Here is a 23,843-nt window from a genome sequence, read left to right on the forward strand (position 1 = left end):
CTGTGAAGTCAGAGATCACTGAGAAAATGGCCTTTGACTTGGTCTTCCCATAAATATCCAAGAACGTGCTAGGGGTTCTGGAGTGAAAGAGATCCCGGGAGGGGAGCAGGCAACCAGGTAGAGCTTCAATCATCAGGCACTTGGGTGCCCTCGCTGCCTTTGACCTTGCATCCCACGTGACAATGTATGCAGCCAAGTTCACCAGCCCTTTACTACATCAAAAGGAACTCATTCCCTTCATTGTGTGTATTGTAGGCTTTCAGGCAATCACTCCCGCTTTATGACCACCTGATAGCTCGCTTTCTCTCTCCTTTTCCAAATGAGAACTTGTTGGCTATACTGAACAGAGAAAGAAAAGTAAATCTGTTTTTGAGCTAACCCACTGGTTACACGTCATTATTTGATTATTCATATGAAATGAAGAAACTCTAACTTCTATTACAAAGTATTCACTGGGTTTCACTTGTATTTAAAATGTTTAAACCATAGGTCGTGAAACCTAAAGAATCTCCCAGAGGTCTTCAACTAAAAATAAAATTATTAAATAAATAAAAGAAAAACAAACCAAAAAGAATTAAAAAGGCTTGTGTGGTAAATTTGTTGAGAACCATGAATCTACTCAATAAATTCCAAAAAGGCTTGTGTGGTAAATTTGTTGAGAACCATGAATCTACTCAATAAATTCCATGTAAGGTGGAATCAAACAGACCCACCCTGAGACACACCTTGTTTTTGTTTTTGAGAGAGAAGAGAAGAGGAGGGGAGGGGAGGGGAGAGGAGGGGAGAGGAAGGGAGAGAAAGACAGAGGAGGGGAGGGGAGAGAACCCCAAGCAGGCTCTGTGCCTTTAGTGCAGAGCTGGTCGTGGGGCTCGATCCCACAACCTGAACCAAAATGAAGAGTCAGATGCTCAACCAACTGGCTTCCCACACTCTGAGCCACACCCTCATCAAACTGCTGCAAGCCAGAGACAGAAAAGATCTTAAAAGCAACAAGAAAGGGACTCATGACATACAAGGTATGCTCAGTGAGAGGAGCAGGCGATGAGAGAGGGGTGAAGCCGGCCGAGTGGTGCGGGGGCCCTGAGATTGTCCTGCCCCTAAATCCCAGCCAGCTCAGTCTCCAACCATTTTGAAACTGATCTGAGCAGTAACGCAGAATCTGCGTAGCTTGAGCCATAGGACTTGTCGGGTATACGGTGTGGATGGCGGAACTGGGGGAGAGGAAAGCCTCAGAGGTGTAGGGAGCCATTTTCAGAGGGAGGGGGGGGGGGACAGTGCAGCACCTCCGGATCGCCTAAGAAAAGCACTTCCCCCAGAAGTAGCTGCAGAGAAAGAGTAAACACTCTCAAGGGACCACACACACACACACACACACACACACACACACACACACACACACACACAATCTGTTCCCCAAAACCACTGACGGGAGAAAGAAGGGGCTTCATTACCACCTGGGTTCTATGAAGAGTGTCTGGAGTTCAGGGCCTGGAGGTGCTCGGTTAGGAAGCAGGCAGGGTGAACCCCCAGGAGAGGGGTCTCAGGGGTCCGCGTGCCACACGGGAGAAACGTCTCCCCTGCTTGGGGTGCATTTAGTAGGGGCCACACCTCCTCCCCCCGGGCAGAGGCCCCCGCGGACCCCGCAGAGCCGGGACGGAGTGTGGCAGAGGTGGCGCCGCCCGTGCGCTCTATCCACCACCAGCTCGGCCTCCGCTGCTGCGCGAGGAACCAAGCGTTTTCGGGGACCAGCCGCCCCCAGCCGACGCCCCAGAGGGTGCCCGCCCGCCGCAGGGGTCTCTGAAGTGCGGGGTTTTGAAACACAGCCCCATCTGAGATAAAGCTGGAGGGGGCGCCACCCGGCAGGCACGGGGGAGCGGTGGGGGTCAGGGAGAAGCCAGGGACAACGGGGGGGAGGGGGCGCACGGTCACGCGTCTGTGAGGCTGCGAGACTCCCGCTCCAGAGACGAGGGCGGGCGAAGGCGCGTCACCTCTAGCACGCACACACGCATGCGCGCGCGGACCCACGCCCGTGAGCTCAGCAGCGCCGCCAAGCGGCGAACGGAACTGTTACACCAAGCCTCGCCCCGGGGCGCCCTAACTGGCCCCCGTTAGACCAGCACAAATCCACCGAGCAAGTCTCCAGTTCCCTGGAGGTAACAACTGGGTGTCGTACAATTTATTTTTTTTAATGTTTTATTTATTTCTGAGAGATAGAGAGAGAGAGAGAGAGACAGCATGAGTGGGGGACAGTCAGAGACAGAGGGAGACACAAAACCGGAAGCAGGCTCCAGGCTCTCAGCACAGAGCCCGACGCTGGACTCGAACCCACGAACTGTGAGATCATGACCTGAGCCAAAGTCGGACGCTTAACCGACTGAGCCACCCAAGTGTCCTGGGTGTCGTACAATTTAATTCATCCTGACACTAACTACTCAGAGTTAACAGAGACACCACAGGTTAAAAGCTCATTCCCACAAGGCTCCCCCTACTTCAAACAGCAATCACAAGTCATGGGTCCCCAGGTCACCCATGCTTCTGTCTTTCTTGGGTACAAATTAGGGCTTCCCATGATCCCTTCCTTGGGTTCAATAATTTGCTATAATGGTTCATATAACTCAGGAAAAAACTCTACCATAACTAGATTATAAAGGATACAAATGAGGGGCACCTGGGTGGCTCAGTTGGTTAAGTGTCTGATTCAGGTCATGATCTCATAGTTCATGGGTTCAAGCCCTGTGTCAAGCTCTCTGCTGTCAGGGTGAAGCCTGCATCAGATCCTCTGTCCTCCCCTCTCTCTCTGCCCCTCCCCTGCACTCTCTCTCTCAAAAACATTTTCAAGAAATAAAGTAAAGGAGACAAATCAACAATCAGATGAAGAGATCCATAGGTCAAGATCTGATAGGGTCCTGGGTACAGGAGCTTCTGTGCCAGAGCTGGGGATGTGCCCCCCTTCCTGGCCCAAGGTCACCAACTCAGGTAGCTCTTCCAACCACATCACTTAGTTTCTATGGAGGATCAATTATGTAGGCACAATTGATCAAACCAAATCATTTTATTTTATTTATTTATTTAGGTTTTTTTTACAAATAGTTTATTGTCAGGTTGGTTTCCATATAACACCCGGTGCTCATCCCCACAAGTGCCCTCCTCCATGCCCATCACCCCCCTTCCCCCCCCCACACACCCATCAGTCCTCAGTTTGTTCTCGGCATTCAAGAGTCTCTCATGGTTTGCCTCCCTCCCTCTCCCCCACCATTTCTCCCCTTCTTCTCCCCCACGGTCCTCCGTTAAGTTCCTCCTAATCCTCCTATACGTGCAAACATATGGCATCTGTCCTTCTCTGCCTGACTTATTTCGCTCAGCATAAGACCCTCAAGGTCCATCCGTGTTGCTACACATGGCCAGATTTCCTTCTTTCTCATTGCCATGTAGTATTCCATGGTATAGATAAACCACATCTTCTTGATCCATTCGTCCGTTGATGGACACTTAGGCTCTTTCCATGTTTTAGCTATTGTAGAGAGTGCTGCTATGAATTGATCAAACCAAATCATTGACTGCTGGTGAGTAACACAATCTCCAGCCCCTCTCCCCTCCCCAGAGATCAGGCGGTAGGGCTGAATGTTCCAATTTTCTAGTCACAAGATTGATTCTTCAAGCAACCAGCCCCCAAGCTATCTATGAGCCCACCAAGAGTGACCTCATTAGCATAAATCAGGTATGGTTAAAAGAGACTTATAATGAATGACAGAAGATGGTCCTCCCATCCCTACCACTCAGGGAATTTCAAGCATTTTAGAAACTTTTATGCCAAGAACTGGATACAAAAACTAGATATATATTTATTACATCACAGTATCACAACCTAAAAGAATAAAATACTTGGGAATAAATTTAGCCAATGAGTGAAAGACTTGCTGCCTGGAAAAGAAAAAAATTCTGGAAAAAAAGAACACCTAAATAAGTGGAAAGCTATCCCATGCTCATGGATTGAAGACTTGATGTCAGCGCTCCCCAAAGCCATCTACAATTTCAGTGCAACCCCTATCAAAATTCCAATGGCCTTTTTTGCAGAAATAGAAAAGATGATTCTCAAAATCATATGGAACTGCATTCAGTCCATGTCTTGGGCTCAACTGTGTTCCCCTATATTCATATGGTAAAGTCCTAAACCCCCAAAACCTCAAAATGTGACTGTATTTCCACACAGAGCTTTTAAAAATGTGATTAAGGGGCACTTGGGTGGCTCAGTAATTTGAGCACCTGACTTGATTTCAGCTCAGGTCATGATATCGCAGATGGTGAGTTCGAGCCCCAACTTGGGCTCTGGGTAGCTCGGAGCCTGCTTGGGATTCTCTCTCTCTGCCATTCCCCTTCTCATGCTCTCTCTGTCTCACTCTCTCTCTCAAGATAAATAAACTTTGAAAAAATTGTGAAAAAAAAATTTTAAATAAAATGGTGATCAGGGCGCCTAGGTGGCTTAGTCAGTCGAGTGTCCTGATCAATGCTCAGGTCATGATCTCGCAGTTCATGGGTTCGAGCTCCACATCAGGCTCTGTGCTGGCAGTACAGAGCCTGCTTGGAATTCTCTCTCTCTCTCAAAATAAATAAACTTTAAAACATTAAAAATCTCTTTAAAAAATAAAATAATACAAAGGTGATTAAGTTACAGCGAGGCCAGTAAGGTAGGCCCTAGTGTCCTCTGACTGGTGTCCTTATGAGATTTAGACACACAGGAGGACACCAGGGATGTGTGCACACAGTCATCTGCAAGCCAAGGAGAGGCCGCAGGAGACACCACATCTGCTAACACCTCAGTCTCAGACTTGCAGCCTCCAGAAATGAAAGGAAATAAGTATCTGTTTAATCTACCCAGGCTGTGGTATTTTGTTTGGTTTTTCATAAAATTTTTAAAATGTTTATTTCTGAGACAGAGCACAAGCAGGGGAGGGGCAGAGAGAGAGGGAGACACAGACTCCGAAGCAGCTCCAGGCTCTGAGCTGTCAGCACAGAGCCCGACGTGGGGCTCGAACCCACGAACTGTGAGATCACGACCTGAGCCGAAGTCAGACGCTTCATCAGCTGAGCCACCCAGGCACCCCCTTTGGTATTGTGTTATAGCAGTCCTAGCAAAGTAATACAACCCAAGTAGCCAAAAAAAAAAAAATCTGAAAAAGCTGGACAACTCAAAAGCTTACTACAAAGCTACAATAATCAAAATATTGTGGGGCTGGCACAAAGACAGACTTACAGCCAATGGAATATAACTGGGAGTTCCAAAATAAACCCAAGCATTTATGGCCAAATAATTTAAGTTTATTTATTTTGAGAGAGTGAACAAGGGAAGGGAAGGGAAGAGAGGGAGAGAGAGAATCCCAAGCATGCTCTGCCCTGTCAGAACAGGGCCCAATGTGTACACACATACACACACACACATTTTGTTTATCCATATATCATTTAGTCATAAAAAGAAATGTAATTTCATATATAATGCAACGTGGATGGACCATCAATGGATGAATGGATAAAGTGGATGCGGTACATGTATTGTGATACACACACACACACAATGGAATATTACTCAGCCATCAAAAAGAATGAAATCTTGCAATTTGCAATGACATGGGTAGAGCTAGGGAGTATAATGCTGGGTGAAATCAGTCAGAGAAAAACAAATACCGTATGATTTGACTCCTATATGGAATTTAAGAGACAAACAAAGGGGGAAAAAAGAGACAAACCAAGAAACAGACCCTTAACTATTAAGAACAAAAGGATGGTTTCTGGAGGAGAGGGGCGTGGGGAGATGGGGTAGATAGTCGATGGGGATTAAGGAGTGTACTTGTCATAATGGGCACTGGGTGATGTATGGAAACGTGGAATAACTATATCATACACCTGAAACTAATATAAACTGTATTCTTTTTTTTTTTAATGTTTTATTTTATTTCTAGGAGAGAGAGAGAGAGAGAGAGACAGCGTGAGCAGGGGAGGGTCAGAGAGAGAGGGAGTCACAGACTGAAACAGGCTCCAGGCTCTGAGCTGGCAGTCAGCACAGAGCCCGACGCGGGGCTCGAACCCGCGAACCGCGAGATCATGACCCAAGCGAAAGTCGGACGCTTAACCGACTAAGCCACCCAGGCGCCCTATAAACTGTATTCTTAACTAACTAGAACTTAAATTAAAAAAACTTAAAGAAAAAGAAAGCACCTGCCAAGAGACTTTCCTAATTGAGGGCTCAGTCCTTTCGGTAGGTTCCTACTTATCTGATTAGGGATAAAAGTCAATGAGTCTGTGATCAGGACCTTCTCAATTATTATTACTTTCTTCTTTTTTAAAGAAAATTTTAATGTTTTACTTATATTTGAGAGAGAGAGGCAGAGCGCAAGCGGGGAAGGGGCAGAGAGGGAGAGAGGGAGACACAGAATTCAAAGCAGGCTCCAGGCTCTAAGCGGTCAACACAGAGCCGGACACGGGGCTTGAACCCTTGAACCACGACATCATGACACTTAACTGACTGAACCACCCAGGTGCCCCTTATTTTCTTCTTAAGTAGGCTTCACTCCCAGCATGGAGCCCAGTGTGGGGCATGAACTCACAACCCTGAGATCATGACCTGAGCTGAGATCAAGAGTCAGACGCTTAACCCACTGAGCCACCAAGGCACCTCTGTCCTTAATTCTTAAAGTTACTGCATAATCTGCTGCTAATGTAACAGCTGCCCAGTGAAAACCCTCAGACTCTCTAGCTCAGGCTGTTCCTAATAGAATAATTGTTGATCATCTTTTAGCAAAGCAAGGAGGCATCTGCGCTGTGGCCAACATCGCGTGCTGTACCCGGATTCATGCTTCTGGGAAAGCTGAAACTCGATTCTAGAAGAATATAAAACACGCCACGTGGCTTAAAAAGGTGACTCCTTCCACACAGACTTTCTGTGACTTATTTTTGACTGATTTGGGTCTTGAGGACCATGGATTCAAAGTACATTGCAAACACTGGAAATTATCCACTGAAGGGTAATCATAATAATCTCCCTGGTGCGTTATATTCTCTCAAAAACCATCAGTGCGTGATTGTAGCTGCTAATCGCCAAGCAAACAATCTCCCTAAGGCTGCAACGCCAGAAAAGGGACGAGGAAGATGGCTGGCCCGAAGCCAAAACCTGTAAGTATCAGGCAGCACGACCTGCGGCTACCACCCGAAGTAGCAACAAAATCTGCCCGAACTACAGGCCATTCAACACGTGGGCTGCAACCACGGGACCTAAGAAGGTAGAGGAAATTTATTTAAGGAGGACAGAATATCATTGGCTGGGCCACCCTGCTCACCTGGGAGGCTATAGCTCAGATCTTGGGGACACTTGATAAAAGTCGGGAAAAGTGGGGGGCGCCTGGATGGCTCAGTCAGTTAAGCGTCGGACTCTTGGTTTTGGCTCAGCGCACGATCTCGCGGTTCATGGGTTCGAACCCCACACTGGGCTGTGCGCTGACAGCGTGGAATCTGCTTGCGATTCTCCCTCTCTCTCTCTCTGCCCCTCCCCTGCTTGGGCGCTCTCCCTCCCTCTCAAACTAAATAAACCTTAAGGAAAAAAAAGTCAGCAAAAGGCCCTGTCTACATGGAGGCAGAGAACCTACGAACAAGCGCTATTAACCAATCCCTCTCTCCTCATACATTGCTTTAACCCTTTAAATCCAGCTCCCCTACTTCTCACTGACGATGGAGAGCCCCACTCCATCCCACAGAAACGGTTTCAAAGCCAAAGATCTCTTCTATATCCATTCAGATGACCCAAACATACTCCAATCTTTTTTTTTTTAATGTTTTTTATTTATTTCTGAGAGAGAGAGAGAGAAACAGCATGAGCGGGGGGCAGGGGGGGGTGGTGTCAGAGAGAGAGGGAGACACAGAATCTGAAACAGGCTCCAGGCTCTGAGCTGTCAGCACAGAGCCCGACGCGGGGCTCGAACCCATGAACAGTGAGATCATGACCGGAGCCGAAGTCAGACGCTTAACCGACTGAGCCCCCCAGGTGCCCCAAACGTACTCCAGTCTGATGATGGCTCTCTTAAACAAAACCCCAGGAGAATGTGACTGGTGGGTGACACCACGGTTTCCCCACACGACACGCCAAGGGCACGCTCTGTATCCACCGTAATGTCAGCCCAAGCCACTGAACTCAGAGTTTGCACGTTGGCAAAGGTAACAGTGCCACCATTTACAACGCCAGGGGTGCCTTTGGAGCCTCCCATGCTGTCGGAACAATCTGGAAATCCTGTGGACTCTTAACCTCTGTGGACACTACTATTGCTGATGAGCGTATAATTGTTACTCTTTTATGGTCTATTCGTCTTGCTCCCAAACTTACCACTGTTCAAGGTCCAGCCTGTACTAAGGAGACTAATTCCCTATCCCTGGGAACACCAAGGGGTGACAAGATTGACAATACACAGCTGAAAACAGACCCACCTACCCTTTCTCTACCCAATTTATAAACCTCCTTTTATCCCGGGTGATGTAACGGACCATCAGGCAAATATCCTGCAATCTGCAAAGGACACACTGATTTATAAGCGTGTCAAATGTTTACCAGAGAGAGGACGCACTGGACCAAAAGAACATCTCGTACCCCCTTCCTTTCGACCTTTCTGCTTGCTCTTACCTCTCACCAGATGGAACATATGTACAGACACGAGAACATTACGGAACCCAATCTGTCCTTCGAGGCTTCCCCTGGACCCAGCAGCGCTCTCCAAATGGATTCTATAGATTTACCGCCAGCTTCAGGCTGTTTCTACACTTTGGTCATTGTCTGCATGGTTCATGAACGGATTGAATGCTATCCAACTAGACATACTGAGGCCACAACACTGGTAAAGAAATTAATAACAGACTGTCTGTCTTGGCATTCCTTTATGGATTAAATCAGACCCAAGTGCTCACTTGATAGCAGAAACAAACTACTTGCTTACAACAACTCTGAGCTACTTTCATACCTCACACCATTCTCAATTATAAAGACAAGTGGAATCTAAAAATTGACACACACACAAAAAAAGGACTTTAGAAAAATCTGTGAAGGGGCACCTGGGTGGCTCAGTCGGTTAAGCGTCCGACTTCGGCTCAGGTCATGATCTCACTGTTCCTGAGTTTGAGCCCCACATCGGGCTCTGTGCTGACAGCTCAGAGCCTGGAGCCTGCTTTGGATTCTGTGTCTCCCTCTCCCTCTGCTCCTTCCCCGCTCATGCTCTGTCTCTCTGTCTCAAAAATTAAAAAAAAAAAAAAAAAAATTTTTTTAACACAAAAAAGGACTTTAGAAAAATCTGTGATGAAAGGGCTTGAATGACCAGAAGCATTACCTCTGTCCTCTATAAAAATCTAGAACCCTCTAAGTAGGAGACGTGGATTAACCCCTTCTGAAATAGTTTTTCTTTTTTTTTTTTAAATATTTTTATTTATTTCTAGGAGAGAGAGAGAGAGAGACAGCGTGAGCAGGGGAGGGTCAGAGAGAGAGGGAGTCACAGACTGAAACAGGCTCCAGGCTCTGAGCTGGCAGTCAGCACAGAGCCCGACGCGGGGCTCGAACCCACGAACCACGAGATCATGGCCTAAGCGAAAGTCGGACGCTTAACTGACTGAGCCACCCAGGCACCCCCTGAAGTAGTTTTTCACCATCCTGTGCCTACTGGCATCTCTACGGTTTCCCTTCTTAGACTGAGCGACCATCATGGGGATGTCAGTGAACAATTTAATGCTATGACTAGCTCTATGCAAGAACTAACGGGTTTTCAACAGGTAAAAAAGACATGAACTCCACCGACTGACAAGCCTCGCTATCCCTTTCAACCGGGAGACTGGGCATACGTGACAATTTTTTAGAAGCGCGAAGTGTCACCTTACTGGAAAAGAACATCAAAATACCGCTAAGCTAGGGGTGCCTGGGTGGCTCAGTGGGTTGAGCATCTGACTTCAGTTCAGGTCATCATCTCATGATTTGTGGGTTCGAGCCCTGGGTCGGGCTCTGTGCCTACAGCTCAGAGCCTGGAGCCTGCTTCTGATTCTGTCTCCCTCTCTCTCTGCCCCTCCCCTGCTCACGTTCTGTCTCTCTCTCAAAAATAAATAAACATTAAAAAAAGTTAAAAATATATACAAGAAACCTACACTGTCACTGAAATTAAAGAAAAATCCTCCGAGATTCATGTGAGCCACACCAAGGAAGCCCCAGATCATTCCTCCCAGGACAATGGGATGAACTCAAAGTAAGGACTTCCAGAGCCAATGTCCAGGTTCTGGAAGCAGACAGCACCACCAAGTACACACATCCCCAGATTACATCTCAGAAACTTTTGCCTCCACCCACCTGTATTCCCCTCCCTTTAAGAGTCTCTTTGCGCTAAGAGAAAAAAAAATCTTTAAATCAACCTCACTTTCTCACTGCTTATTCAAAGACTAACTGAATATTGCCTGTCTCAATCTATCCTATTTACCCCAGGATCCTCCACGATGCACTATTTTTCAAGCTCTAGCTCCCTCCTGTTAAGCCTGTTTCCTCAACAAGCCAGGCACAAACCCAACATTCCTTCACAGTGGTTTTTATTTTTATTTTTTATTTTTTTTAAATATTTTTATTTATTTCTAGGAGAGAGAGAGAGACAGCGTGAGCAGGGGAGGGTCAGAGAGAGAGGGAGACACAGGCTCTGAAACAGGCTCCAGGCTCTGAGCTGGCAGTCAGCACAGAGCCCGACGCGGGGCTCGAACCCACGAACCGCGAGATCATGACCCAAGCGAAAGTCGGACGCTTAACCGACTAAGCCACCCAGGCGCCCCTACACCGGTTTGTAAAATCCTTGTCCACATCCACTCATCAGTCGGACGGCTGGTTATGTTGATGCCCAAACAGCATTGCAGGACCTGAACTAGTATTCATTGCTGCCGATATGGGCCGCTGGTGGGTGAACAGAGCTGGATGAAAGTATATGGTACCCAGGACCAGAAAAACAATGTCACTCTTCTTTTCTCCTTGCTGTGACTTAACTGGGCTCAGAAAAACCTCTATGGAGACCCGAGGGCTGTCCCTTGCTCAGATAAAGGTATGGAAGGAAATAGACATAGCTCTGCGTAGACATACGTAGGGGACATACCGGAATAACACACTGCAGACCCACGCTGTGGTTTGCTCCTGCGGTGGCACCCTCTAACCCCTCACAGGTCATAAGCGTTTCAAGCACAGCCTCTTAAAGCACAAACATCTGCCAGATTATCAGATGTTTTGGCTGGTTCACAGGCCATCCTCTAGAAAACAAGAACCAAAAAACCAGCAACGAAACAACATGGATGGACCATACTTGCTTAGTACAGTAAGCCAGTCACAAAAAAGACAAACACTGTATGAATCCACTTGTGTGAGCCACTTGGAATAGGCAAATTTATAGAGACAAAAAGCAGAATCAAGGTCACCAGGGGCTGGGATGAGGGAAATGGGGAATTATTATATAATGGGTAGAGTTTTGTTAGAGACTGTGAAGAAGAAACAATGATGGTAACTAGAACACTGTCAACATATTTATGCCACTGATTCGTACACTTACAGGTGGTTAAAATGATAAATATCACATTATGTGTTATCACAATTAAATACAAAATGCATGGAACTGACGATGGTTACATCTATGAGAGCAGATGAAATTTATTGGTAACAGATTCAGATATTTTCTGCAAAATACGTACTGACGAATAACATACTGAATTGCCATGGGTTTTAAACAAACATTTAACAATTTTGCAAGCTTTGAAATTTGTCCAAAGAAGCCTTTTTCTGCTCCACCTAGACTTCTACAACCAACAGCTGGACACTAGCCCAGCTGATTCCCACTTCAGGTTACAGTGAATTAGTTAGTCCTCGTCCTAAAAAAACATTCTCATCTGTAGTCGTTCTAAGCCAACTCCTCACAGAGGCTAATACCTCAGGCTCTTCAAACTTAGCCCCGACTCGCATAAACACCTGAGCGGTACTGATCACATTTTTTTCTGACTCGTCCAGAGCCAAGGAAAACCATTCAAAATCATTTGCCTTGTTTTTAAATTTTCTATCGCTGATGCTCCCAATGTGCTCACCTCTTCAAGCTACCATTTGCATTCAAAGCCTGTAGTCTTAAAAAAATAACTTTATATCCCTGGGCATATACCTTCCAGAGAAATTAACTCACCATTGATAAACTGCTTTCCTTGCTTGGTTCACGAATAAGCTACTCACACCTTGAAAAGTACAACCTTCAAAGCTCAGTTTTCTCACTTTTTTTATTAAAAAATTTTTTAAGAGACAGAGAGAGACACAGCATGAGCAGGGGAGGAGCAGAGAGGGAGACACAGAATCCAAAGCAGGCTCCTGGCTCTGAGCTGTCAGCACAGAGCCTGACTCGGGGCTCGAACCCAAGAGCCATAAGATCATGACCTGAGCCGAAAATAGGACACTTAACCGACTGAGCTACCCAGGAGCCCCTCACTTTTTTTTTTTTTAACGTTGAGTATGCACTAATAATCTTTAGGAAATAAAATGTCACGATATGGTGATAAGTGTGACCCTCAAAACACTATTGGGAGTGTAAAAAACCATTCTTAACCATTCCCAACTCTCACACAAACAGACCCAGCCATGGTTTACGGACCCCAGCAGTTGAAAAAGAGAAAATAAGCTTTGTTCACACTCCTCACCGTTGCGTTGTTTCTTCCACTATCTAATGAGGGAAAGGAGGCAAACTCAGGCAAAGCAGAAAGAAGGGGAAAACTTCAAGTGCTGTTTTTTTGAAACTATCGATGACAGAGTCAAACATCTGACAAGTTTAACTTTGCAAAGAAACAGAACACGATATTGAAAATGGTAAGTAATAGACGGGGAGTTTTTCTCATTTCAACACCGCCATGGACTGTCCTGATGAAGTTGACGGTGGTCGGTGGTGGTCGGTGGTCGTATGGAACAAGGATGTTTGGACAGAGGGTAATTCTGTGTTTCAGTGCAAAGCTCTGCACTGTTAGGACACAACAGCCCTAGGGCTTCCCTGGGATTCCAGAAAGGGTGTCGGGTCCCACCTGCACTTGCCCTGCGGCCACCTCACAGCCAGGTAAACTGCCGATACCTGACAGCAAGCATACAGTCCTGACCTGTAGGCGTGCAAGTAAATTCTGCCGGCTAGAGAGCCGGCTGATGTACTTCCTGACCGGGGAGAAAATCAGGATCGTGTCCATTTACAAAGTCCTCTCAACAGACCTTAACTTCACATTTGTCGTTCTTTCTCCTTTGAACTGACAGTAACACGTTCTCAGTTCCCTCACTGAGTAAACAACAACAACAACAACAAAAACAATGCTTGTGTCCAACTGATACCTATCTTTAGGAGAGCCATTTCACTTTGTGGGTGTTGAAAACTACCTTTTAACACAAATAACCGAGGACGATATAGAACAAAAAAGGCAAAAGAGTACCTACCTCCGTACGTTTCTGGAGCACTTTCCAATCTTGAAGGAGCAGTGTCCCTGACGCGGAAGGCTGAGGCTGTTCGGTCTTTCTAGGCCAAGCCCATGAGCCTGTTCCGCAGCCCCGCAGCCGAGCCCTGCGCCGGAGCCCCAGCAGAGCGCGCCCACCACCTGCGCCTACAAGGTCACCACCTGCGGTGACCCCGCCCACCTCCGGGAGAGCAAATCCCAGCCCCCGGGGGCGGGGCCTGGCCACCTGCTTCCGCGGGACACCACCACAAGCGCCGCTGAGCCGTGTGGCCTGGAGGTGGCCGGCTCGAGGCCCAGGGCCGCACGCAATTGGAAGGATCTGGAAGGATCGAGGATGCTGCCTCCCGGTGGGGGGGTTAGCAGACGTCCCAGCAAACTGTCCTGCTGCTGGCTTCACTTTTATTGGCCCTCTTGATACCCCGTGCAGAGCGCCCAACTACTGACCAAAAACCCCAAAGGGTGGGTTAGGGAGGCAGCTTCTAGCACAAGTGTAAATATTTAGAAGGCAAGAGTATTTGCCGCGGACACCCGACCCCACACCAGAAAATGGGAACGTTTGTTGTGAATAAATGAGAGCGGAAGAGCGGAGCTTCCTTGTGGAATTAAAATATCGCTGATCTCCCCATACGTTCATCAATTACAAAGGGGAAAAGACAACTTCACGATGGAGAAATGACAGGCGCACCTTAACCCGAGTGCTCGTCGTGAACATCACCACTAATGTGATGAGCGGAGATCCTGCCTCTTGCTAGGATTCACCAAGAACACAGATCAGGTCTGTGGCATTCCTACAGAAAAAGCTAAATTAAATCGAACAATGAGGAAAAACCAAACCACCCAAACTCAAGGACATTCTACAAAGTCAGACAATAACTTTTACTCAAACATGTCAGTCATGGGGTGCCTGGGGGGCTCAGTCAGTTAAGCATCGGACTTCCACTCAGGTCATGATCTCTCGGTTTGTGGGTTGGAGCCCCGCGTCGGGCTCTGTGCCGACAGCCAGCTCAGAGCCTGGAGCCTGTCTCCTTCTCTGACCCTCCCCTGCTCACGCGGTCTCTCTCTCTCAAATAAAACATTAAAAATTTTTTTTTAAATTTGCCAGTCATGAAAGTCGCAGAAAGGCTAGAGGGACAACACTAGATGCGGCAATTCCGGGATGGATACTGGAACAGGGTGTAGGAGACATTATCTGGAAATTGGCAAACATTGATTATGGACAACGGATTAACAGTAGCTATCAATGTTGACTTTCCCGATTTCGAACACTGCACTGTGGTTATGTGAGTGTCCTTGTTCCTAGCAAGCAGACGCTGAAATACTTGGGACAAAAGGGCATGTCTCTAACTTTACGTCAGTAGATCAGAAGTAAATGTATACACGCATGTAAAGTGATTGGGACAAAATGAACTGGTAGATCTGAGGAGTTGAAGTTCCTTGTACTATTTTTGCAAACTTCCCGCAAGGCAAATTGTATCAAAATTGTTACCCATTTTTCCAATGCTTGCTGTAGCTATCTGCCTGGCAGAAGGGATGGGCAGGACCAGGGAGGGCAGAGCCAGGCTGGTCTGGTTCCTGTCACCTCCTTGCAGAGATCTGGACAGACACCCGTGCTTGCAAACAGGCCCAGCCTGCCTTGGAGAAAAAGCAGACCGGCTCCTTCCCCCAGCTGCTCTACAGGCACCAGCCCAGCAAGTCCTCTCCTGGGCCACGCCCCCTCCTTTGAGCCTAAGCTGAGCCACCAATCCAGCCAGCAGCTCTGCCTCCCTTTAAACAGACGCACCATTTCCCTGACCCTCCTCCACCTCCACTCACACTTGAATGTCCTACGTCCCAGGTACTGGGCGGGCCCCACCCATCCGATCTCCCACCCACAAAGCCCACCTTCGGACACGTGAGGAGTGTTACCTTCCTCTCAAGACAGGTTCATTAGCCCAGATTGTGCCTAGGAGAGGCCAAGCATCAAAGACCCAGGGCAGGCAGGGGGGAGGGGGGTGGGGGGGAAAGCATCTCCTAACTCCTGCCTGAAGCCAACGTTAGTGCTCGGGGCCTGCCAGGAGCAGGCAGGGTGGCTCAGCGCTCCAGTCCGCGCCCTGGCTGTGCGGGCACTGCCCGGAGGCCACTTACAGATGCTCTCGCTGCACAGTGCTCTTCAGGACGTCTCCCTTGAGAAAGAACTCCTGCCCTTAGCGCTACTGGCACAGAACCCACAGAGGACACAGGCAAGATTATTGTCCAAGGTTTATTGAAGACATTACAGCACAGCAGAAAGATTCAAACGGCTCCACGGGGTGTTTTGAAATTCATCCCAACTGTAGGCTGAGTGACTTGCAGGTTGGACAGACTGCCAAAGTCCTGGGGAAAAAATAAAACAATAAAATGGGTTCAGTGTGGCTGTTCCGCTGAGATGTGTGATGAAGTCCCAGTACCACCACCAGGCCGTGCCCATCGGCCTCCACCAGCTTGGGGGCAGAAACCCAACAGGGGCCTTCTACCCGTCCCAGAGCACTAAACTCACCAGGGGGTCTAGCTGAGATCTGAAGGAACATGCCCCCCAGCAGCCAGCCGGCAGTGTGCTGTCCTGCACACCATAGCATTTTTAGCAGCATCCCTGGCCTCTACCCACTCATGTCTGCTAGGATCCCATAGCTGTAACAGCCAAATACATAGTCCAGACATGGCCACATGTCCTGAGGATCACCTTTTCCTTTGGGAATCACTGCTCTGGAACACATACAGGAAGCCTCACTAACTAAAACAGCTGTCAAGAGCCTGCCACACACCTGGAACACCATGTCCCAGTTCATCCTCAAAAACCAACTTTATAGAAGAAACTAAAAGGCTGCATTCAGGATAGTGGTTATTTCTGGAGAAAATGGTCCACAGCAGACTTTAGCTATGCTCGTCATGTTTTTCTGAAACTGAGTGGGTGGGTACAGAGTTCTTTCTGCTCACCAGCTTTCTGAATGTCTTAAACATTTCATGATCGTAAAAAAGGAGAAATGAAGTTGCTTTAAATCACTGTGTACTGGACCTGGAAGCCCAGATTACCGACATCAAACTGTGGAGAACTAAGAGAAGCCACTAAAGGTATCTGAACGGCCATAAGCAAGCGCAGAGACCACAGTTCATTTGAGTGGCCAGCATACAGACACAGAAGGAACGATGTCCCCAAGGGAAAGCATGAAGTATGAAAAGGCAACCAGAGCTGGAACCGAGAGGCAAAGGTTAAGGAGTGGCCACAGAGGCAAGATGACAAGGCAAGAAGGGAGGAGGGGTAGCCTGGAAGTCATGTAAGAACAGCCACTGGCTTTGGGAACTGTCTTCCCCTGCAGTGCAATCTCGGTATCCTAACATGCTAACCCCTTTTTGAAGGCAGTGTGTCCAGCGGTTGGAAGTGCAGATGAAATTCCCAACCCTGCCACCCACTAGAGTTCAAGTTGCCATTTCTTCAACTAGGAAACGCAAATAGCAGGGTACATCTCTTGGGGCACGGTCTCGACGAAGACAAATAAGGTATGACGGATGTCGAAAAGAATGCCTGGTGGCTAGTACTCTCAGAGACAATAGAAAACTACTGATGGTTCTTCAAGTCCTACTTGAGAAATTCAGTGAACACTTACCAAGAGTTTCAACATTTCCTTAGTGTCAGGATCTACTTCAATGATCTCTTGATCCAGGGCTGAGACCTAGAAGGAACAAGGCAGGCCCCAAATGTCAATCAGGGTTCTCTCTTGCGTTCCCCACCTTTTCACCAAGATTCTTAAATGGTGGAGGGGAGGGCATGGGGCAAGGTGACCAGTCCGCTTAAGGAGGATCAGTTCTCCTCGTTTTACCTTTGTTTACCCTCATGAACATCCAACCAGTTTTCAGAATACTTCCACACTAGGCTCACACCTCGGGAACGCTATGCTAAGGCAAATAATCACACCGGAAGAAAGGGCAATCGGCAATCCTCCAACAGACACCATTAAGGGCTCTTGCAGAAAAGCCAGAACGGACCCAAATAGTCCCAACAGGGCAGAACAAGGTTATGGCACGGGCACATGGATTATGGGCACCTAGAGCTGCCTGAGGGGTAGATGGATAGAAAACCTCCTTTCTGAGACTCGGAAGAGGTCCCCTGGGAAACCAGGCACCTGCTTCTCTCTCAGGATGCGCCAGAGGCCCAGAAAAAGACGCAGGAAGTTTACCTCGGGTACGTAATTATCCCTCCTTTCTCTCTCCTCCTCCTGGAGCTTGATGGAGATGCCTCTCACCGGGCCTCTCTGAATCCGCTTCATCAGATGCGTGACATAGCTGCAAAGTGCACGTGCCAGTGAGAGCCCTGAGCGCGCGCCCAGGCCCCCCGCCGGTCCCCGCGCCTCCAGAGGGACGCGCAGCGGCCGCGGTCCCCGCGCCTCCAGAGGGACGCGCAGCGGCCGCGGTCCCCGCGCCTCCAGAGGGACGCGCAGCGGCCGCGGTCCCCGCGCCTCCAGAGGGACGCGCAGCGGCCGCGGTCCCCGCGCCTCCAGAGGGACGCGCAGCGGCCGCGGTCCCCGCTCCGCAGGAAAGGGGCAGGCCTCACCACCCTAGGAGCGAACGCGCGCACCCAGTTCCGCCGCGGCGCGCACTCCCTCTGCTCCCGTTCTTTCCGAGCCAACCAATCCTCCACCTCCGGCTTTCTCGGCCGCCCCCTGCCTCCCTTCTCCTTCCTTCCGACTTCCAACGTCCCTGACCTGGCGTGTGACCAGGCCAGCCCCATCCGGGAGGGCAGGCCCCCAGGAGAACCCGCCGCGTCTCGTCCCGACACCAGCAGCGGGGCACCCGGCCAGCTCCCGAGTCGGAGCTCAGCGGACCCCGCGCCGCGGTTCCCCACCCTCCGTCAGGCCCGTGAGCTCACCCTGCGATCTTGTTCCGGAGCTTCTTGCTGGGAATGATGGCGATCTCCTCGCACACGCGCTTGTTGGTGTGGAAGTCGTTGCCCAGGCGCGTGTAGTACTTCTCAATGATGACCCGGGCCGCCTTCTTCACGGTCTTGGTGCGGACGCGGCCCTGCGGGTTGGACAACACGGGGTCACTCGGGAGCCAGGGCAGCCCTCCGAAAAAGAGTGCGACGTCCCCGTCCGACGGGAGCAGGGTTCGCGGGCTGGGGCTGAGCCCCAAGGGAGAGGAGGGCCAGCCGGGCAGCGCTGGAGCGCGGGGTTCAGCGCGGAGGCTAGGGGCCCGCGGAGGCTAGGGCCTGGCGGTGCCCGGCGCCCAGCCTCGAGGGCTGGGGGCGGCGGAAAGCCGCGGATGGAGCACGATTGACACGGCCGAGGCCTTGAGCTAAGATACCTACCATGTTGGCGGGTATAGTAAAAGAGGAAACAGGAAACAAAAGAGAGGCCTATAAAGCGCCGGCCAGAAAGGCGCTTCCGCCTAACCTGGGACGCGCAGAGCCCACTCGGGACCCTACAGCGACTCCCGGCGGGGCGGGGCGGAAGTGCAGGTGGCCCGTCTTCATCCGGTGGGCGGGTCGAGCGCCTGGCCCGCCCCCTGCGGGCGCGGCTTCCGCTCCCCGCGTCACGCCGCTCGGGGAAGTCCCGGGCCCGCTGCTTCTGCTCCTCGGTCCTGAGACTGAATCGCCTTTCGTGCCCTAGACTAGCAGGGGCGCGTGTCTTCTGCACACGTCGGCGAGACGGAGGGAGGCTTTAGCGTCCTGGGGACGGCGATTCGGGAACGTGCAAAGGTAAGGAAGCAGGGATAGTGCCCCTCTCTCCCAGGACCCTCACCCGTCCGTGGGTCGGAGACTTGGGGGTGATGGGTGCACTTGGGAGAGGACGAACTCGTTTCTTCCAGGTCTTTGCTCAAGTGTCACCTCACCAGCTTTCCCTTCAACTTAAAGTAGCATCAGCAGCCTCTTAAAGCTGTAAGCTTTCTTAGCACTTGTCATGGTGACTGATTTCATAAGCAGCACAGTCAGGGCCATTTTGCTTGGCTAATTCCCAGCGCCCCGAAGCTCTGGAACATGCAGAGGGCCCAGTCCACCCACGGCGCCCGCCAGCCACCGAGGCACCTCCTCCAACCACCTCTGTCTTCAGGCTGTTCCCGCCACACCCATCCCCGAACCAGGCCCTTCTGAAGCCATCAGAGCAGACTCCCCTGTCATTCCGTGCCCCCTCCTCCGGCTCTACTCGCCCAACTCTGAAGCCGGTCCCAGGCACCCGACCTAAGGCACCTTTCCTTCCGACCTAAGGCAAGGCTGGGCAGGCCAGGTGGCATGAGGTAAAGGGCCCTGGGCTGGGCCCCACCCTGCAGCTCCCTCCCTGGCCACCTTGGCCAGTCCAGACTCTGCACTGACTGGGAACAGAAGGCTGTATAGGACAGGAAGCCCTCTACCTCCAAGTGGCACCTTTATTATCCTGAACGATAAGAAGGGAGACAGAGGGAAGGAGATCCTCTATGCCATGTGGAATAGAAGAGGACCCCAAAAGGGAGGGTGTGTCACAGTCCCCTGAAGGAGTCGCAGGAGCTTTACCAGCAACACGGCAGAGTCCACACCAGGTTGCTGCCAGCCAGGCCTCTCACTCTTCGCCCAAGAACTCCCACCACCCCGTCCAACAGGGCGTCCTTGCAGGTCTCGGACAAGGGACGCTTCCGTGTGCCCGGTTCTCTTCCAAAGGCTCGGGGCGGCAGCGGGGCCCAGGCACAAGCCACCTGGAAAGTCATCAGCAGACCCTCTCACGAACCGAACCCTGGGAGCCTTTTGAATAGCAAGAAAAGAAGTTTCTCCCACTCAGAAAGGGGCTGGGTCGGCACAGGTGAGTCCAAGAGGAAGGGAAGCCCCCCCAGCAGAATCCAGCCCGGGGCTCACGGGGGCAGCTAGGACAGGTGGCCTGAGCTGCGCCTCCGGCTCCTCCAAGCTGGGTCCAAGGCTCTGAGAAGAGGAGCTCCAAGAAGCGCGTGTGAGGACTTCTCATGCTTGGACTGAAGCCATCCGCCCGCCTGAGAGGCATCTCCAAGGTGCATCTGACCACGAAATGCCCAAGGAGTACGGACACGGGCAGGTCTCCCACACGGCCCCGCCATCGACCCGGGCTGGCACCCCACCACAGAGAATCCAAGGAAACACGGGTTTTTACCCTCCAGTCCTATGGCCCCACGGCCCCCCTGCTCCCACACCTCAGACAGACACAGAGCCACAACTCTGCTGCAACGTGTTTATTATGTGCCAAAAAAACTACACCACAGCTTACTCCACACGTCTGTAGGAGTGCAGTCTTGCCTGCATATACTACAATGAGGTAGAGACTTCACACACAGCTTCACGAAACCCACAGAGTAGCTGGGATATGCGACAATGCGACGTCAGCTCAGCGGGGGGGGGGGGGTATGACACTGGTTCTTTGGCACACAGCTTCCCAAAGAGGGGGCAAGTAGGTTGTTTTTGTTTTTTTTTTAAAAAAAGAAGAAAGAAAAAGTCAAGTTTTCAAATCCAGTAGCATTTCAGTGACTGCAACTGTTCCTTCATACATTTCTCAACTGAAAGAAGTAAGGAAAGGGTACTTGTCCCCTCTGAGAGAAAGGGCTCCTGTGAGCCTTCACCTGCCCCCACCAGAAAGCAGCCCTTTTTTAGCTCAGTTACAAAAGAAAAAAAGTCCTGTGACTTTGTGATTAAAAACCTCTATCAACCCTCCCCCCCACATAAGTGCAACTTAAGAAGGTGCAATAAACCATTTAAAACTATATACAGCAGCCGCTCAAATACCGTTTATCCGGTCCAGTTTCAAATCCAAAACAAATTTTTTTATTCTTGTTGCAAATGCCTCCATTTGCAACTGTGAGAAACAGTGACCCGCAGTCCCCCAGACACAGATTTGCTATCATGTTAAAAGCTGCCAGGAAAGAAAAAAAAAAACTCTTGTTCCAAACGACTTAAAAACTGTTTTAAGGAGTGTAAAAAGGAACCGGTAAAAACCCTCGAGCGTAAAATATGAAATATGATTTTGGTTTAAATGAAGAGCAAAGTCTCCTTGTTGTTTACAGTAAAAAACACCAGCTGAACACTCAGTTTATGCCGTTCAGGTGGGGGTTAAATAAATGGAAAGGCACTGTATGGCAACTGCAAGAACAAACCCAACGAGACCTGCACACCATCACCATCAGTATTGCAAGGAATGTAAAAAAGCGCTTTTAATAAATAAACCTAGATGTAGGCATCGTGTCAATACCTTCTGGACACGTAGTTCTTTTTTTTTTTTTTTTTTTTTTCTTTTGCTTTTCATCGGCAAAACGAGGAACTAAAATCTGGGAAAACTACAAGAGTCGCTTGGAGGGTGAGCCAGAGGGTCCTTGCCCTGGTGCACCCCCTGAAAACAAAACCCGACAAAACTCATTGTGCATTAATTAGTGCAGAAACAAAGACAGATTCAGCAAGTGCAAAGGTGACTACGATTTTCCCTTGTCCTTGGGAAGCCAGCTCCCTTGGTCGCCAGGGGCAGGATGGCGCAGGCCGCTGCCTGACCTGCCGGCCTTGGGCGCCATAGGCCACCGGGCACGGCCGGCTCCTCTAGCTGGCATCTCGGTTCTTCTGGTTCCGCATCAGGGGGCTGTGGTGGCGGAGGCCCTCCATGCTGTGCCGCCAGTGCCAGCAGCTCCGGCAGAAGTACTTGAAGCACACCTGGAGGGGGGTGGGGGGGGGAGGAGAGAAGCCACGGCCGTGTTGGCACCAGCGGGGACTGCTGCCTGCACCGCCTGCCCGCTCTGGAGACAGAGGAGGGGATTCCTGGCAGCCTCCGTGGAGTTAGAAGACACGGTATTGGGGAACCTTCTCACCCCAAACACAGAGGCCAGACTAACCGTGGCAAACCCACTAAGTGCCCAACTCAATCAGACATGCTGGCTCCTACTGTGCACAAAGCCAGGCCGGCTCCCCTCACCCCTCCTACCGTCAGGGCTGCTCATCAGGCCCCCTGCCCTTCCATCTCCTACAGGGTAGCTGTAGCTTAACTGGCTCCGCGCCCCAGCATGCTAGCCAACGTGCTGCTGCTTCACGCTCAGTGAGGGGAGGCGCCTGGGGAGGTACCTCCGTCTTGGCCCCGCCCTTGCTAGCTGGGACACCTCAGCCCACCCACGAACCTTTCAACAATTACCTGAAAATGGGGGGGGGTCATCTGTTACCAATACCGACACACTCAAGTTTACTAGAAGAGTCTGACCACAGAGATACTTGCTCCCTTGCTCTGGGCTTTACCCAACAACCCAAATTTGCCTCACACCCTCACTTTGGAGCCTCCAGTTTAACTCTTATCCTCTGGAGCCTCCAAGCCTGAGCAATAAGCCCCACTGCCCAAAAAACAAACCCCCGCCCCCCAAGCGTGACTGACTTTGGGTGTCTCAACAGGCCCCGCCCCCCCAACTCCTGTCAAATCATGGTACCAGCCAGCAACACTGGACCGCATGGAAACTCATCAGGAATAATGAATTTCCAGTTCTACTCCAAGTCCACTGAATCAGAATCTGCATTGAACAAGATCCTGGGGGCGCCTGGGTGGTTCAATTATTTGAGCATCTGACTCTTGGTTTTAGCTCAGGTCATAATCCCAGGGTCATGGGATCAAATCCCACATCAGGCTCCATGCTGACTTGCGGAGCCTGCTTAAGATCCTCTCTCCTCTCTCGGCACCTGAGGGCTCAGTCAGTTAAGCCCAAGTCTTGATTTTGGCTTAGGTCATGATCTCAGAGTTCGTGCATGAAAACGAGCCCCGTGACAGTGTGCTAGTGAGGAGCCTGCTTGGGATTCTCTCTCCCTCTTCCCTGCTCATTTGCACTCTCTCTCCTCCACCGCCCCTCCCTCTTGCACTCTTGCACTCTCTCTCTCTCTCTCAAAATAAACAAGATCCTCAAGTGATGTGTGTTCATTAACACCTGAGAAACACTGCCCCAATACACCCGCATCCGTGTTCCCACCCAGGAACATTCACCAGAAAGCTGCCCATTTCTGACAACTGTGAATACAAACCATGTACAAATATAAGAATGCAGCAGTTCACAGGTAAAGGAGTCCCTGAGTTGGGAAAATCGGTCAAGAAGGCCTGAGTTAGAACTATGGCGCCTGGTCACAAGTACTGCTGCTTTTCCAGCTGCCCACCCAGCTGCCTTTCATCTGCAAACACCCCCCCGCACACACACACACACACACCCTGCCAGCCTCAGGGCCACCCTGCACATAACACCCCAGGCACGGGCAAGTCCAGTGTATCAAGACTGGACTCAAAAACTTTCCCAAGAATTCTGTATTAAGCTATCAAAGTGTGTCCCTGCTCTGACCATCAGAAAAACGTTACTGCTGTCACCGCTGTGCTCTTAGATAACCACAAGGTAACTGA

The 23,843-nt window shown here is 50.2% G+C and overlaps 2 protein-coding genes across 8 annotated transcripts in view; both read right to left on the reverse strand.

The window, feature by feature from the left end:
* Positions 1 to 15,722: 15,722 nt before the first annotated feature.
* Positions 15,723 to 18,923, reverse strand: RPS17 (ribosomal protein S17). Its single transcript, XM_039217479.1, has 5 exons — positions 18,815 to 18,923; positions 18,377 to 18,528; positions 17,688 to 17,793; positions 17,118 to 17,183; positions 15,723 to 15,849 (listed from the first exon to the last, which is right to left on the reverse strand). The coding sequence occupies exons 1-5, from the start codon at positions 18,815 to 18,817 to the stop codon at positions 15,769 to 15,771; spliced, it is 408 nt and encodes a 135-aa protein (XP_039073410.1). The 5' UTR covers positions 18,818 to 18,923; the 3' UTR covers positions 15,723 to 15,768.
* Positions 18,924 to 20,661: 1,738 nt separating this feature from the next.
* The window catches only part of CPEB1 (cytoplasmic polyadenylation element binding protein 1), an 86,505-nt gene continuing 83,323 nt past the window's right edge, over positions 20,662 to 23,843 (reverse strand). For all 7 annotated transcript variants that reach the window (XM_039216975.1, XM_039216987.1, XM_039216980.1 and 4 more), the window contains one exon: positions 20,662 to 22,135. In XM_039216975.1, the coding sequence (XP_039072906.1) occupies positions 22,025 to 22,135 (111 nt within the window). In that variant the 3' untranslated portion in view covers positions 20,662 to 22,024. The remainder of the gene's footprint in view (positions 22,136 to 23,843) is intronic.

The sequence above is a fragment of the Hyaena hyaena genome, unplaced genomic scaffold (assembly GCF_003009895.1).
Source record: "Hyaena hyaena isolate Hyena2069 unplaced genomic scaffold, ASM300989v1 scaffold_13, whole genome shotgun sequence".
Taxonomy (NCBI): domain Eukaryota; kingdom Metazoa; phylum Chordata; class Mammalia; order Carnivora; family Hyaenidae; genus Hyaena; species Hyaena hyaena.